The sequence below is a fragment of the Thunnus albacares genome, chromosome 5 (assembly GCF_914725855.1).
Source record: "Thunnus albacares chromosome 5, fThuAlb1.1, whole genome shotgun sequence".
In the NCBI taxonomy this organism is placed as follows: Eukaryota; Metazoa; Chordata; class Actinopteri; order Scombriformes; family Scombridae; genus Thunnus; species Thunnus albacares.
This window is the reverse complement of record NC_058110.1, coordinates 19,537,380-19,551,946: the sequence shown is the minus strand read 5'-3', so window position 1 is coordinate 19,551,946 and position 14,567 is coordinate 19,537,380. Positions and strand designations below refer to the sequence as shown.

The window sequence follows — 14,567 nt, the reverse complement described above, 5'->3', positions numbered from 1 at the left end:
ACCTCCTTCACAGGCTGAAAAACGCTTTTTGCATTTGCAGCATAGTTTTTAAAAAGTCATGCAGAAAAAAAACCTGTTTACTTTTTCACCTGGTTCAATGAAATTTCTTTTTCTGATGGCCCCCCTGAAGGCAAATGGCTTTGTGATGGCCCAAGGTTTGGGCAAACAGGAAATGTTAGTGAAGAAAAGGTAGCAGAAAACATCCTGAGGGCTGGTCCTGGCTTCTCATATTATCATTATCTCAGTGATAGTATGTAAGTATCAGGCACAACACCTGACATTCTTCAGCATTTAGCTGTTATGTAGCAACTGAAATAAAATGTCAAATAGACAGAATATAACATCAAGACCAATAAGATGAGAAATAAAAACAAGTAAAACAACATAAAAGTCTTTGTGAAATATAAACCATGGGGTGCTCTGGACTAAATCTATCACTTGATAAAAGTGGTAGAAAGGAAAAATAAAATAAGTATCAACTGTATTAAAATACGATAACTTTGAAACTAACATTTTATGATCAGAGTTCACACTGCATTGCGAATGAAGACGTTTTTGTAAATATTCTGTCATGCCAGAGGCATTTAAAAAGCTTTGGAGTGCAGCAGTTCATGCTGATTGGTTGGAAAATGCTAATGTGTCCTTATGAATCTGAAAAATTACTTGTTGAAAGAGTGAAACAAGCGACAAGTTTAAATGCACACATGTGCTATAACGGTATATATATGAATCTGCTTCTGTCAGTCTGTTATTAATTAAGTTCCTATTGTAGACATTAGCCTACAATAATTTAAAGGAATACTCCTGTGAAAACCTATGTTTTGGTATCAAAGACCTTGTAAGCTTGAAAGGTAGCTTGGAAATGTCGGTAACTTGCTCCTACATAATGGAGTTTTCTGTACAATGGATGCCAGTGGTTATTCAGTTTCCATAGAAACGTCGATAAGCATGATCCACCTCTGAATTGTTCATTCACATGCTCAGTATGTTTCCTACAAGCTTGTAGTGGGTGAGAGGTATTCAAAACAGGTTTTTGCTGAGCATTCTTTTTTTTTTTTCCATTGTCTCATCTACCTCACCTAACAATTTGCACTTTTTGTGATTATTTATTTTAAACAATCACATAATGATGGGGGATTTTTATGTACTTAAGATTTCCTTAAACTTTTCTTTTATTTCTTTATTTTTTATTTATTGATTTCTTTTAGACTCTGAAAGTAATTGTTCTGCTAATAGAATTATATGGTTATTTTTTAACATACAGTGCTGGCTGTAAGGGTGAGTAGCAAGTGTTGTTCAGCTTTAAGGGCGTTGCTGGTAACTAAAATTTTTAGAAGTATCCGAGGTTCTTTAATAATTGTTGCCTCTAGAATCAATCAGGCCATCACATTTTAGTTTTCATCTCTCAGTTTGATGGCGCTACTCATGTGAGATTAAGGCTGCAACTAACAATTGTTTTTTAGTATCGATTAATTTGCTGATTACTTTCTCTGATTAATCAATTAATTGTAAAATGTCATAAAAATGGCATTTGCAATTTCTAAAACCCAAGGTAATCTCCTCATATTGCGTGTTTGTCACACCAACAGTCTAAACCCCAAAGTACTTGATTTGCTATCACAAAAGACAAAGATAGGCAGCAAATCTCACAGTTGAGAAACTGTAACTAGGGAATGTTTGAAATTGTGGCCTAAAAGTAACTGAAAACAACTAATTGATTAAAAAATAGTTCAGCGCTATGTAAAATGTGCCTTTCCTGTTTTCAGCCTGCTGTTGGAAATATGTGTCAGTGTGAAATACTTGGTTGTGCCTGAGGATAAATACTGTAGTTTCTACAGATGTTTCAGTCTCTGATAATGATTGTTAAAGCCTTTGAAAAAGGTTACACACAATGTTTGAAGGAAGAGAGAATGTGTAAGTTTAAGAAACAGGAGGAACCACCTGCGGTTTGTATTGCAATCAATGAGAGCGTGACTGCACTCTCCCTTTCAGATAAGGTTTCGATCTCAAAAACTATAACTCCTGTGGGAAATATATTTCTATTTTGAGAGAGAGGAGGCTTGTGGCAACATTTCAAGGCATGATACGTGCTTGAGGAATTAGTTTAGAATTTCTGGTCTAAAAAGTCTTTGCTCCCCCCTCTACCTGGCCACATGACACTGGTGATATCTGAAAACTGCTATACAAGGCCTCACTTTGGACTTAAATTGTTCCAAATGTACAAAAGATATCACAACATAGAATACAATTTTGAAAATTCAAAGTTTCGTGAACGTTTCAAAGTTTGAATGGAGTCTGTAGGATAAGAGAAGTCCGAGCAGTTGTGACAAAGGTTCCAACTGAGTTGGATCAAATTCTCGTATAGACTGCCATTATACATTTTGATGTTTAAAAAAGGTATATAAAATTGCTGGAATATGCTAGAAAACAAATAGCACACATCTGCTGAATGAGCTGCACAGTTTGAGATTTGAATTGTTTTTGCCAGCATAAAGTTACAGCAGTTGAAAAGGTCCAAAAAAAGTAGATTGTGGAATAAGTAGTTGTAGCAGAATAATTAAGAGTGAGAAGAACACACCAGACAACGGAGAACAAAGATGCAGGTATTTGGTCAAAAACCAAATTAAACAAGAGAAGTTTTGACTATCAACATCTGTACATAATTTCATTACAATCCATCAAATGTTTCAGTGGACAAACATTGTCATCCATAGGGCCACAACTGAAAGCATGGCAAAAAAAACAAACAAGACAACCAATGGCATTGGGTTAATGATTTTTTAATTCAGCACACCAGAGCAATACACCGGTGACCTGGAACAACAGTAACATTGTGTGGTATGCGAGAGGTCAGGAATCATTAGAGGAATGCTCAAACAGTTCAAAACTCAACTGGTTAAACTTTTCACACTAGAGCTTTGAAGAAACAACTCTCTACCACTAAGCTCAAGCATTAAAGGCTGTGATTGAACACAACTACAAAGGGGATCTAGTACATTAGATTTATGAGAAACAGACAGTGCTTCATAGAAAAAGAGAGCCTTCCAAGTGAGAAAATATGAGGCATGGTTGTAAGGAATGTGGAAAAAAAATGTTGAGTGGAATGCAACAAAGTCGTGGCCTGACAGTTCACAAAGGATCAGAACCTGGACGGGCTGCTGGTTCAACAACTCCCAACATACCACATTTACAGTATTCAGTGATCTGGGCCATTTAGACACCACACTGCACTCCTATCCCCATCTCTCTCAATCTGTGATAGCAACAATACAGGGTTAGCACACTGCACTCGAATCAAAGACAAGATGGCACTAGAGCAGACAAGTTAAGAGGTCTTCATGTGATTGTGCCAGGTAGCTGTAAGTTGGGCAGAAAGGTGGTTGTGATGGGAACAGCAATGAGCGGGAGATCAGGTGCAGTCCTTAGTTAGCAAAGGTCTGACGAACTGCCTGGGCAATGTACTTGGCGCTGATGCCAAAGTGGTCCAGAAGCTCTTGGGGTTTTCCGCTGCGGGGAACACCGCTCACTGCCAGCCGGGTCACGATAATGCCGGGCTCCGAGCCCACTGCTGACAGCACTGCTTCACCGAGACCACCTGAACAGAGTGGAGAAACCGTCAAAATCTGCACCCTCAACCCTCTCAATCCTGCAATAGGATACTCAAGCACAGAAAGAAAGAAGCAACAGGAAGACAACTCACCCTCCTTGTAGTGGTCCTCCACAGTGATAATGTGTCCTCCTGTGGCTTTGGCACTGGCCAAAATAGTAGAGGCATCCAGGGGCTTGATGGTGAACGGGTCAATCACACGAATGTTTTTCCCTAAAAGGAAGTCATTAAGAAATTATTACTTTAGGACATGTTTATTAGACCATAACAGCTAAATGAGCAGCTGATAACCCCGTCCCCTGATTTACCAAAACGCTGGAGTTTTAGATGGTAGTTATGAAATGTGGAAGTCGGTCTAATTCCTACATACAGTATATCCACTAGATGGCAGTGTGGGTTTACCTTCACTGGCCAGCATATCAGCAGCAGCAAGGGCCTCATGCAGAGTAACACCAGCTCCAATCACAGTCACCACATCTTTGGCAGACTGGCGCACCACCTGGTGAAGTATATACACAGTTATTTCTATTGTACATAAAATTTCTGGTGTCTATTCTCATTTCATTGTTTATAGCCACATCTTAAGGATTAATGTGTGTAAAATCATCGTATTGATCAAAACCTTGGCTACGCCCACTTCCAACTTCTCATCTGGAGAGTAGATGACTGCAGTGTCTGGTCTGCTGGTACGGATGAAACAGATACCCTGAGAACAAAGAGTGCCGTGTTATAACATAACATAGGAATGTTACTCCCACAAAAGACAGGAAAAGCACTACAAAAGGGGTAGCCTACTAACCTTTGTGTTCGCTGCTAGCTCGACAGCTCTCTCTGTGGACACTGCATCACTGGGGTAGAACACAGTACATGTTGGGATAGCACGGAACATGGCCAGGTCCTCCAGGGCCATCTGGGAAGGACCATCCTCACCTGAAGGCAGAATTAGATTGTTCAGGACAGAGCACACTCATTCTGTCCTATAGAAAACTAGTGGCACGTCAACTTAAATCTTACCAATGGAGACTCCGCAGTGGGACCCTACCAGGTTGACATTTGACTGAGAGATGGCTCCCATACGAATCTGGTCATAGGCTCTAGAGAAGAAGGCAGCAAATGTGCTAGCAAATGCAACAGTGCGGTCACGGGTGGCACAGCCTATGGCCACTCCAACCTGCAGCAGGGAGCACAGACATCAGTGGTGTGGGTTAGTCTTAATGACAGGGGATGTGATTAAGCAGGTGTCTAAGAGTGGAGGCTCATGTAAACTAGCCACAAGTGATAAGCAGCAGTGAGAGGCTAGGATTATCAGACTAGAGAATGAATAGTTACAGATTAGACCAATTTAGATCAGATTATGGCAGTGTAGAGAGAGCTAAATTTATCTGTCTTTCATAACTTTTAAGACTTGACAAGCCAGTGTTCATAGTCTGACTTCTGTAGGAACTGACGAAAATGTCTTTTGAAAATTATGCAAACTTAGTTTTACTTTAGCTATACCTTTAAAAATTGAGCATTAAGAGTATTCAAATCACCACTGGAGACTGAAATTATGTACCATGTTCTGTTCAGCAATGAAGCATTCAATGTAACGTTCAGGGAACGCCTTCTTGAAGGTCTCCGAGAATGTAGAGTTTTTGGTGTCTCCATCAAGGGCAACCACTCTCTGGCTTGCCTGGCCCATCTTGGCCAGAGCCACACCGTATGCACGCCTTGTTGCCATCTGACAGGGCAAAAAAGGAAATCGATATGAGCAAATACAGAATGACATGGTGATTAATACAACAAAACAACATTCTACATATATATTAAAAAGGTCATCTCAGGTGGGGACATCAGTATCAGACAAGACCACTGCTCACTAAACCAACAAACAGACTTATGCTAAAACAAAGGTAACAGTGAACTTTAACCTGCTGACTATTCATCGTTAAGGGGTTTTGTACAAATTACTACAAATGCTTCAAAAACTGCTCTGCTCAAACTAGCTTGCATTAAAAGAAGATGCACATAAGTGACAAGCAAAGGTACCTTGTCTCCCTTTTTGTATGCTGGGGGTGAAGGCAGGGAGATGAGGCTTAGGTCTGCAGGGGCTGTATCGTCACTGGGCAGCTCAGGGGACAGGGTCTTGTTAGGGACCTGGATCTGTGACTTGAGGTCATTCAGGAGCTCATCTACCTTGTCCTTAGGGATGGGCTTTCCGTGCCAGTTATCATGATCCTCAATATCTATAGCCAAGGGATGACCATGTCTCATGAGTCAAATTCAGGTAATAAAAAAAAAAAAAAAAAAAAAAAAAGGTTTGGTAAATAAAATATTCACCAAATGAAAACTCTACTTACTTTTGAGTCCTCTGCCTTTGAATGTCTTGGCAACAATGCAGGTGGGTTTGCCCTTGACCTGCTGAGCCTGCCAGAAGGCTTTGCACAGCTCCTCCACATCGTGCCCGTCCACGACATACGTGTTCCACCTACACAAATATGGCTCATGTTTAAACAGCAGCCCTTCCATCACAACAATTATTAACCCTTAACAGAGGGATGTTGTTAACTGGGGGAGGGGGAGCACACAGAAAAGAGGTGAAGAGGCCAAAAGAAGAGCAGAGAAAACCCAGGAGGCATGTGATAAAAAAAAAGCATGTGATAAAAGCAATGTGATAAAAACAATGTGCAAGAAGAGCAATTTTAAGCCAAGAATCTAGAACATAAAATCCCAAACCAACTTTGGAAACTGATGGATACTAAGGTCCTGATTGTTCAGATAAATGTAAATATGACAAGAAAGGCTGTTTTAATATTGAAGTGTCTCAACATACACTATCAAAAGGTTAAACTGGGCTATCAAATGTTTCCAAAAGGAAATTAGATAAAAAGTGGAGGAACGGAAAGCTGTAGGTTGGTACTGACCCGAAGGCTTCACAGCGCTTGCGATAGGTCTCCATGTCGTGCTTCAGTGGTGCAGCCTCACTCTGACCAAGCCGATTGACATCCATGATAGCTACCAGGTTGTCCAGCTGGTAGTGGGAGGCAAAGGCCATGGCCTCCCACACTGAGCCCTCTGAACACTCTCCATCACCCATCATGCAGTATACGCGGTAACTAAAACATAATATAGAAAGAGAGGGGGAATATTAGCATAAATGAGACCTGAGGTGGACTACTCAGGGGAAAGTAAACATTAGCCCACAGGACTGCAGGGATCTTGCTCTCTGAGTGTAGTTCAGTATATACCACTGAATGAAAAATATTAAATTTCGACCAAAACCAGTCATTCAAATCACTGATTGTTTCTTATTCTGTACTGGCACCGACCAAAACAAACAGTGATTCATTATATCTTCTACTTTCACATAGTTTTGTTTTCTGTATCTTATTTCATTGTCAGTTTGCTGATAGTGATATCAGCAGTGCCATAAAAGCAGTAAAAACTGTACTCAAAACCTGTTTGAGTAACATTTACTTGACCCAAATTGCATTTTGTCTGACCTGTGACATCAAGAATAACCAGCTGAATTATTTGTAATGGATATTAATAAAATCCAATTAGCAACAGATTGGTAGGCATCCTTGTTAAATAGTTTCCAATATTAGCCTCAATGGGAACATCTAAATCTTTTAGTAATATTTTTGTTATCTAGAACATTATACTGTTGCAACAGTGCAATAAACTTTTAGCCTTGCTGCAGGCTCCTGCATGGGAGCAATTTAATTCAATTACAACTACACCACTACAGATTTATCCGGTAACCAGATTACAGTACATCAGGCACCACAGGAAACCAAAGCAGTTCTGTGCCCACTAGTCTGGAAAGTAAACACATTACACTCCTGTTCAACAGTGTTGAGTCAACAAGACAGTATGTATGACGCTGTATGTCAACAGAGACATCAGCCCCCTGCCCTTTATTAATCTACTTTAGACTTAATACAATACAAACACGCTCTGTGGACTAATAATAGATAAAGATAGATCAAAATAAAACATGGTAAAAACCAGGATTAATGCAAGTCGTCTTTTGCCTTCTTAATTCAGTCCAGTTTTTGTGTACATACTCACTTGGATTTGTCAAAGTGCTTGCCAGTGTAGGCCATTCCACAGGCAGCCCCAAGACCCTGTCCCAGAGATCCTGTAGCCACGTCAACAAAAGCCAGTTTCTGGTGAAAAGAAAAAAAAAATTACATGATATAGAAAGTGACTTGTACATCATATTCTATCTGTTCTCTAAAGGAAATCAGAACTCCTGACTTACTGGTGTGGGGTGCCCCTCCAGTTCACAGTCAAACTTGCGCAGGTTGAGAAGGTCAGACTCCTTCACGAAACCAGCCTCTGCCCAGGCAGCATAAAGGACAGGTGCAGCATGGCCCTAGATACAGGGGGGAAAAAAGAAGGTCTTTAAGGACACTAGCTAGTGGTGCTCAATCTAAAAAGGTGTGTTGACCAACTACAGAATAAATACATTTCGTAACCAAAAATATGTACCAACCTTTGACAGCACGAAGCGGTCGTTACACTGGTTGCGAGGGTCATCTGCTTTATAGCGCATGGTGTGGAAGAAGAGCACAGACATGAGCTCTGCTGCGCTGCAGCATGACGTGGGGTGGCTAAGGAGAGAGGAATAACGAACAGCTCATTAGTGAGTTTACAGTACGCATGTCGTTACGTAAGGAAGGAAACAAAATCCACACCATGCACATACATGCATGTGTTGCTACATTCAGGAATCCTTAAACTTAATCAGCCATTACAATTCATTAAAAGCACTTTATTTTGGTTTGACTACAAGACACCTCTATACAACAGTCAGTCATTGCAGGAAAACATGATGTCTTGACAAACTTTGAAAGTCAATTTTACAAGAAATTATGCTTTTGAAGACAGCCTCTTATCTTTTGGGATTAGGAATAATCACTCATGTCAATAAATTGTTAATTTAAAATTGTTAAAATGATCATCTCAGTTAAGTTTCCACACTCCACTTTTGACAACTAAAAAAAAAAAAAAGACAGGCAAACTTGTGAAACTGTTAGTTGCTGAATAGTGGTCAGAGTATTGAAATAGACATGTTTAGAAATCCCACTTTACCCAACAGCATCTCAGCTTCCCTATGTGGGTTAAGTTTAAAATGTCATTATTACAACCATGCCTGTAACACACCAAGTTATCTTAAACAAACAATCATGGTCACTGTTAAGCTCTGAAATAAAAATAAAAAAAACCCAGTGCTCTGTTTACCCATTGTCCTTTTGTTGAGGGATAACCTGCTGGGAAATAAATTCAAGTATATTCATGAGCACCATAATGAAAGCAATCAGACACTCAGATGGTGTAATAGGTTCCTCATCAGTCAAATAATAAGGAACATCATGTGCCAAGTGTCAGGTGTCAAAAGTTAAAGATGTCTTTTGTTAAGGTGACAGCATTATCACACCATCTGTAAAGGTTTCATACTCGGGACATTGAGGAAGGCATTCCTCCATTTCCGTGTTAACAAACATAAGAAAGTGACAAAACAGGTTTACCAAACAAACATTTCCTTTTTGAGGAGGTTACAGTTGCACCAGGGGGGTAAACTACATAATATTAGATTGCTTGGAGGATGTAATGCAAATGTGAGGCACTATACTGGTAACTATGGGGGCAATCTAAATGTGAAGTGCCTGGCCAGGTGATTCATGGATGCTACAAATAACATAATATAGTTATGGTCCTTGACTGAATATTTACAAATCATGTTTATTTCCTTGGTGCTCTGGTTTAGATTCAAGAGGCTATGAAACAAGAATGCAAACATATGTTAAAAGGGGCTGTTGTCTCATCTATGACAAACCAATATAGCAGGAAAAAATGTGTCAAAAACAGTCCTCCCTACACAGAATTTAACAGACTACTGGTGTTCGTACACGCAACAACCAGTTAGTGCTAATTTAGTGCTATCCAAAACCCATGATTTCAATTACAGGCCAATTAAACTGAGAAAGTTTTAGTTTTGGATTTATGATGGACGTGTACAGGCTTAAATCATAATCCTGGCTGAATGTTAGAATAGTGTCTAGATCACAGAAGCTATAAAACTACACCCCTGTCTACAAGGAAACTCTGGTATTATTATATTCCTTGTTGAACCTGTTGCATTTCCTGAAGAGAAGAGGAAGACATCAGGTTGCTACACCGCTTCTGGGAACACTGACCTTTAAGATGAAGTAACACAATAGGTGACCTTTAGACTAGATAGTAACTACTTTTTGCGGTTATCATACTTGACACAGATTTCCTGGAAGCAATTCAACTGTGTGAGTGTATTTGTGTACATGTCTGTCTGTCAGGCATTTAGGATGCAGCTGCAACTTTAAAAATGAGAGCGTCAAACTGACCACGAGATAACTTACGTCCTTTCGCACAATCATGTGATATTTTTTTGTTAGCTAGCAGCTAGTTACGTACTATGCCTTTAAAAGTAACTGTGATTAGAAAGTTTCATTTTCACCTGCATAGCACCGACTATAAAACTAGACAATTCAAACGGTCGACATAGACGCTGCCATCTGTTTCCATTTATGTCCGCGTCTGAGTAACACCCACAACTTGTTAGCTTATGCTAGCATTAGCGTAGACGGTATATTCAAGCAAACTTTACTCCCAAAGTAAGTTAAAACGCTTACATAACTACTTTATAATTACTTGCACGTTGTCTGCAGCGGCTACTGTTACCGCCGCGTTTAGTTAATCTGCAGCACGTGCGACAAGGCCCCGCAGGTGGAGCCTGCGTCAATTACAGCAACGTTATAACAGTTGACGTAATTTATTTGTACGTAATGTAATTTAGCCATGCTATTTTACACAATATGTGAAACTTTTAATACATTTACCCAGAGTTGGAGGCGCATGTTGCCTTGATGGAGTGGATCCTCAGCTTGTTGGCGATGTCTTTCAGCCCCTGCAGGGTCTTCTCGTCGGGTTTGTGGTAGCTAGTCATGGTTTACGGATTGTTTTCTGCAGACAGTCGCTTGCACTTGAAAGAGTTACTCGCGGTTATTTTAAATAACGCTGCTACTTCCCGGTGTTGTAAGTTCAGTGCTGGGCCACGCCGCTGCTAGCTGCCCGGTCCAAGTACAAACCGAGGAGGAGGAGGAAGGCGACAGAGGAGGGGACTTAAGTCTGCTGCAACAGCCACTCCCACCTAATCCAGTCATTGGAGGAACGGTAGTGGTGCAAGTTGCTGCTTTCAAAAATCCCTGTAAACTCATGAAACACGTAAATCTGAGGTTACCTCGTATGAGTTCCCCTTTTTTAAAATGAGCAAATAACCAAAGTATTACAATCATGATTGTAGAGTGGACATAGGCTTGGAAATAATCAGAAAAAGGCAACTAAAACATGGAGAACTACAGATAGTTGAGTGCTTTCTTGTAGATGAATTATCAGGAAATAGACATACAGAAATTGCCACCCATCACTTTGAAGACAATATAAAATATGCAGTCTTTCCAGTGAGATGAGCAGTTGACTTCCCGGTTGTGGTGTAATGGTGAGGTGTGGGAATGTGACTTCAGGTAACTGCTATTAGTCAGAAACAATTGTATTATCTGATACAAGGTGCATACTGTGAGTTTAGGTGGACAGTATACCTCAGCATACATATGTAGATTTTTATGTCACTGTCCCTTTAAAACTGTAGCTGGATGGCTGCCAACAGGGAAATGGTGGTAAATTCTGCCCTCTCATCCTTACTCAGGGAAACACACAGGACAGTTTGTCCAACAACTCAAGGTTCAAATACCCCTCTTTGCTTATTCCTTAGTCACTGACACATTGCTGTGCAACTCCTCAGCTGCATATGTGAATTTGTACATGTCAATGAATGCATGACAAATAAACATTTAAAAAGTTTTATTGTGGAAAAAAATAGATTGGCTGCAATAGTGTAAGAACAGGACACCAGCTATATTTGATATACCTTAATGTATGAATTAATGGATGACACACAGTGCGTCATACAAGATGCAAGATATACAACACTTTCTATTCAACAAAGTCAGCCACCTATTCACACCAAGCCCATCTTTTCAAGGAAGTCAAACACTTCCTCATTTTGGCCATCACTAAAAGTCTTATGGCTCAGGTATTTCCTCTTCTTTACGTTCCTGAAATGACATACATGACATTAAAACAATCAGCAAAGAAAAACTATTACCTGAACATGCCAGAGGATTAAGTTTCTGAGCTTTACCTTGATTCTCTCCCAGGCCTCAGTCCTCTCCTCAGGCGAGACAGGATCTTTGTCAATTCGCTCCAGCTTCGGAAGGAGAATCAGAACCCACATTCGGTAGTCTGTCGTTTCCACCAGTGGATTCTCAGAGAGGATCAAAGCTCGCAGAGATTTTGACACAAGGCCAAGGCTTTGCAGGGCATTCTCATCTAAGATTACATTGCCTCTAAGGGAGAGAGAAAGAGACAGAAGAATAATGGACATATAATCTAGGATATATAATTTTACTTGGTGTTTTTACTAAACTGATAATGCAAACCACCATGATTTGTGTGTGCCAACTGTGTACCTGACATTGAGGTATTGGAGACACTTCATGTTGGGGCTGAGGCCATTCAGAGAATCTAGCTGGTTGTCTCGAAGGTGAAGGGTGGTGAGGCGCTCTAACCTCCCCAAACCCTCCAGACGTTTAATAACATTTTGGGCCTGAATGGAGAAGAAGAATCATTAGGCAGACTGTTCTCTGGGTCGTTGCACGTGCATTAAGGTTGGTGGTATGGATCAACTTCATCAAGGACCAAATGATGGTAGTTTTATTACCAAATATAGTTGCCGCAGGTTGGGAAGGTTGATGCCATCAGTGGTATCCAACTGGTTTCCCCTCAGCTCTAGAGTTACCAGGTTGGCAAAACAAGCACTCTGAAGACCTGTCAGTTTCTGAATACTGTTACCTGCCACAAAGGTTCCAAAATGTTATATCAAGGCCTTTCAAAAAATATATGTCAGACTCCAGATATCTTATTAATGATGGATAAGAGTTTATATACCTAAATCTCAATGACAGTGAACGTTTGATTGACCTCACTTTAGGAATACATCACCGATCACTCACATGGTATCATAACCACCACTTATCCTGACGTAAAACCAACAGACCAACCTGTAAGATTGAGGCTCTCTAAGGCAGGTCCAACAAGACCACCAAGCTCTGTCAGCTTGTTCACTGCCATACTCAGCCACTGCAGGTAGGTCAACTGAGCAAAAGGTTGCCCTTTGAAGCATGCTACAGCATTATTGTCAACCTAAAGAAGAAGAGTTGCATTCGAGATTCACCACTAGTTAGAGTGCATGATAGTGACAGCGCCAGAGAGGTCCTTTGCTTAATGAATAATGAAGAGTGATCCTTGCCTTCAGCCAAAGTAGCTGGGTCAATGATGCCAGAGGAGAAAGATCAGTTAGGCGGTTTTTGGACACATCCAGGAAACGTAGGTGAATATAACTGCTGATTGCAGCTATGTCATTCAGCCGTCTGTTGAGTACAGTGATGACAAAGGGAAAATAAGTAAAATATCAGAAGAGAATAGACAATAAAAGATGATTATCTGAATAAAAAAATCCAGTTAGTTTGTTTTGCATTTAATTTTGCTCTCATACTTGTCTTTTAGGTCCAGTTTAACAAACGCATGTCCTAGTCCATTTCCCGTTCGACACAGTAATGAGAGCCCCTGAGTAATAGTTTCTTGTGTCAAAGAGCAAGCCTGTGCCTGTGGAACACATGGAGGAAAAGTATGAACGGATGACACTTGCCCAAATTACTGCGGGGGATAATGTACTGAGCAGAAAAACAAATAACTACAGGCACCCACACACAAGGCTCCTCTACATAACACTCATGGAACCTTTTAGCATGAATCCTGCCACCCACTTTTGCTTTTTTGTGAATTACTTCCAAATAAACCCAAGATTCTATCCTAACCATCTATAATCTAAAGTATTTTATTGGCAGAGCTTGTTAGGGCATTACAAAGGTTTGGAGGAAACACTGCCACACCATAACAAAGGCCTTCTCTATAGAGATGCTATTGTTTTATTTATTGATGTGGTTAAAGAGTTCAACAAATTTGCTTCTAATGAAAGCTGGCACATCGTTGGCGTGGAGCCCTCCGGGCCCTTGTGGTGGAGATGGAGGGAGTAATGGGGCTGGAGGGTCTACTTGTCTCGACTTATCCAAAGACATGATCTCCCTTGTGTTTGGCGTTTCTGGGATGAAATTTGGAATTTTTCAGTAAGGAGACTACGTTGACTAAACATCTCTTGAAGCCAGCAACTTGTGGTACACTGTATGTAGAACTGAGGATGATATAATATAAACTGCTTTGAAGCCCAATTTACAGGTAGGTTAACGACTGTTAAGCTACAAAATTGGCTGCCATTCTTTATTCATATTTCTTTAGAAGTTATCACTCAGGCAGGTTAACTAGTTATACCTCCTCTTCTCCGAGTCCTTCTTGCTGTACTTCTTCATCTCCCTCTACATCCGACAAGACATCTTCATCCATCTCAGGCGTCCTGGTCAGTTTGGGTTGGCGTTATATTTTTCACAAAAGGTAGTGACGCTAGCTACCTTATGTGACTCTAGCAAGGCAGCAAACTGGCCTGTTACACCGAGTTCAGCTTTGTAACTATAAAACAAATATCAAACTACTGACATGTAATAGACAACGTTTACTTGGCTACTAAGTAATCTTGCTAACGCTAAACTGAAGCTGAAGCTAACTAAACGATTCCAAGCCGTCTGTTGTTGTTACCATGGAAACCAAACAGCCTCAACATGGCTGTGGATTTGATGGGGCAAATAAATGTACATTGCAACACCTATAATAAGATTTCTGCAGGTCAGGATGTTGCATTAGGGACCTCATAACAAGAGTTACATTATATCCCCCTTTAAAACCACCGTTTGCAGAAACTCAAGTT

The 14,567-nt window shown here is 40.4% G+C and overlaps 2 protein-coding genes across 2 annotated transcripts; both read right to left on the bottom strand.

Moving 5' to 3' along the window:
• Window positions 1–2,764: 2,764 nt before the first annotated feature.
• On the bottom strand, window positions 2,765–10,745 carry tktb (transketolase b). The gene is made up of 14 exons (XM_044351632.1): window positions 10,471–10,745; window positions 8,088–8,205; window positions 7,854–7,967; window positions 7,661–7,758; window positions 6,511–6,702; window positions 5,947–6,074; window positions 5,636–5,832; window positions 5,163–5,327; window positions 4,622–4,778; window positions 4,407–4,537; window positions 4,230–4,313; window positions 4,010–4,106; window positions 3,701–3,820; window positions 2,765–3,595 (listed from the first exon to the last, which is right to left on the bottom strand). Exons 1-14 carry the CDS (start codon window positions 10,575–10,577, stop codon window positions 3,423–3,425), a joined length of 1,881 nt encoding a protein of 626 aa, XP_044207567.1. The 5' UTR covers window positions 10,578–10,745; the 3' UTR covers window positions 2,765–3,422.
• A 731-nt stretch (window positions 10,746–11,476) lies between these two features.
• Window positions 11,477–14,483, bottom strand: lrrc23 (leucine rich repeat containing 23). Its single transcript, XM_044351659.1, has 8 exons — window positions 14,078–14,483; window positions 13,245–13,354; window positions 12,999–13,119; window positions 12,751–12,892; window positions 12,411–12,541; window positions 12,160–12,296; window positions 11,832–12,036; window positions 11,477–11,745 (listed from the first exon to the last, which is right to left on the bottom strand). The coding sequence occupies exons 1-8, from the start codon at window positions 14,147–14,149 to the stop codon at window positions 11,713–11,715; spliced, it is 951 nt and encodes a 316-aa protein (XP_044207594.1). The 5' UTR covers window positions 14,150–14,483; the 3' UTR covers window positions 11,477–11,712.
• Between the last annotated feature and the right edge of the window lie 84 nt (window positions 14,484–14,567).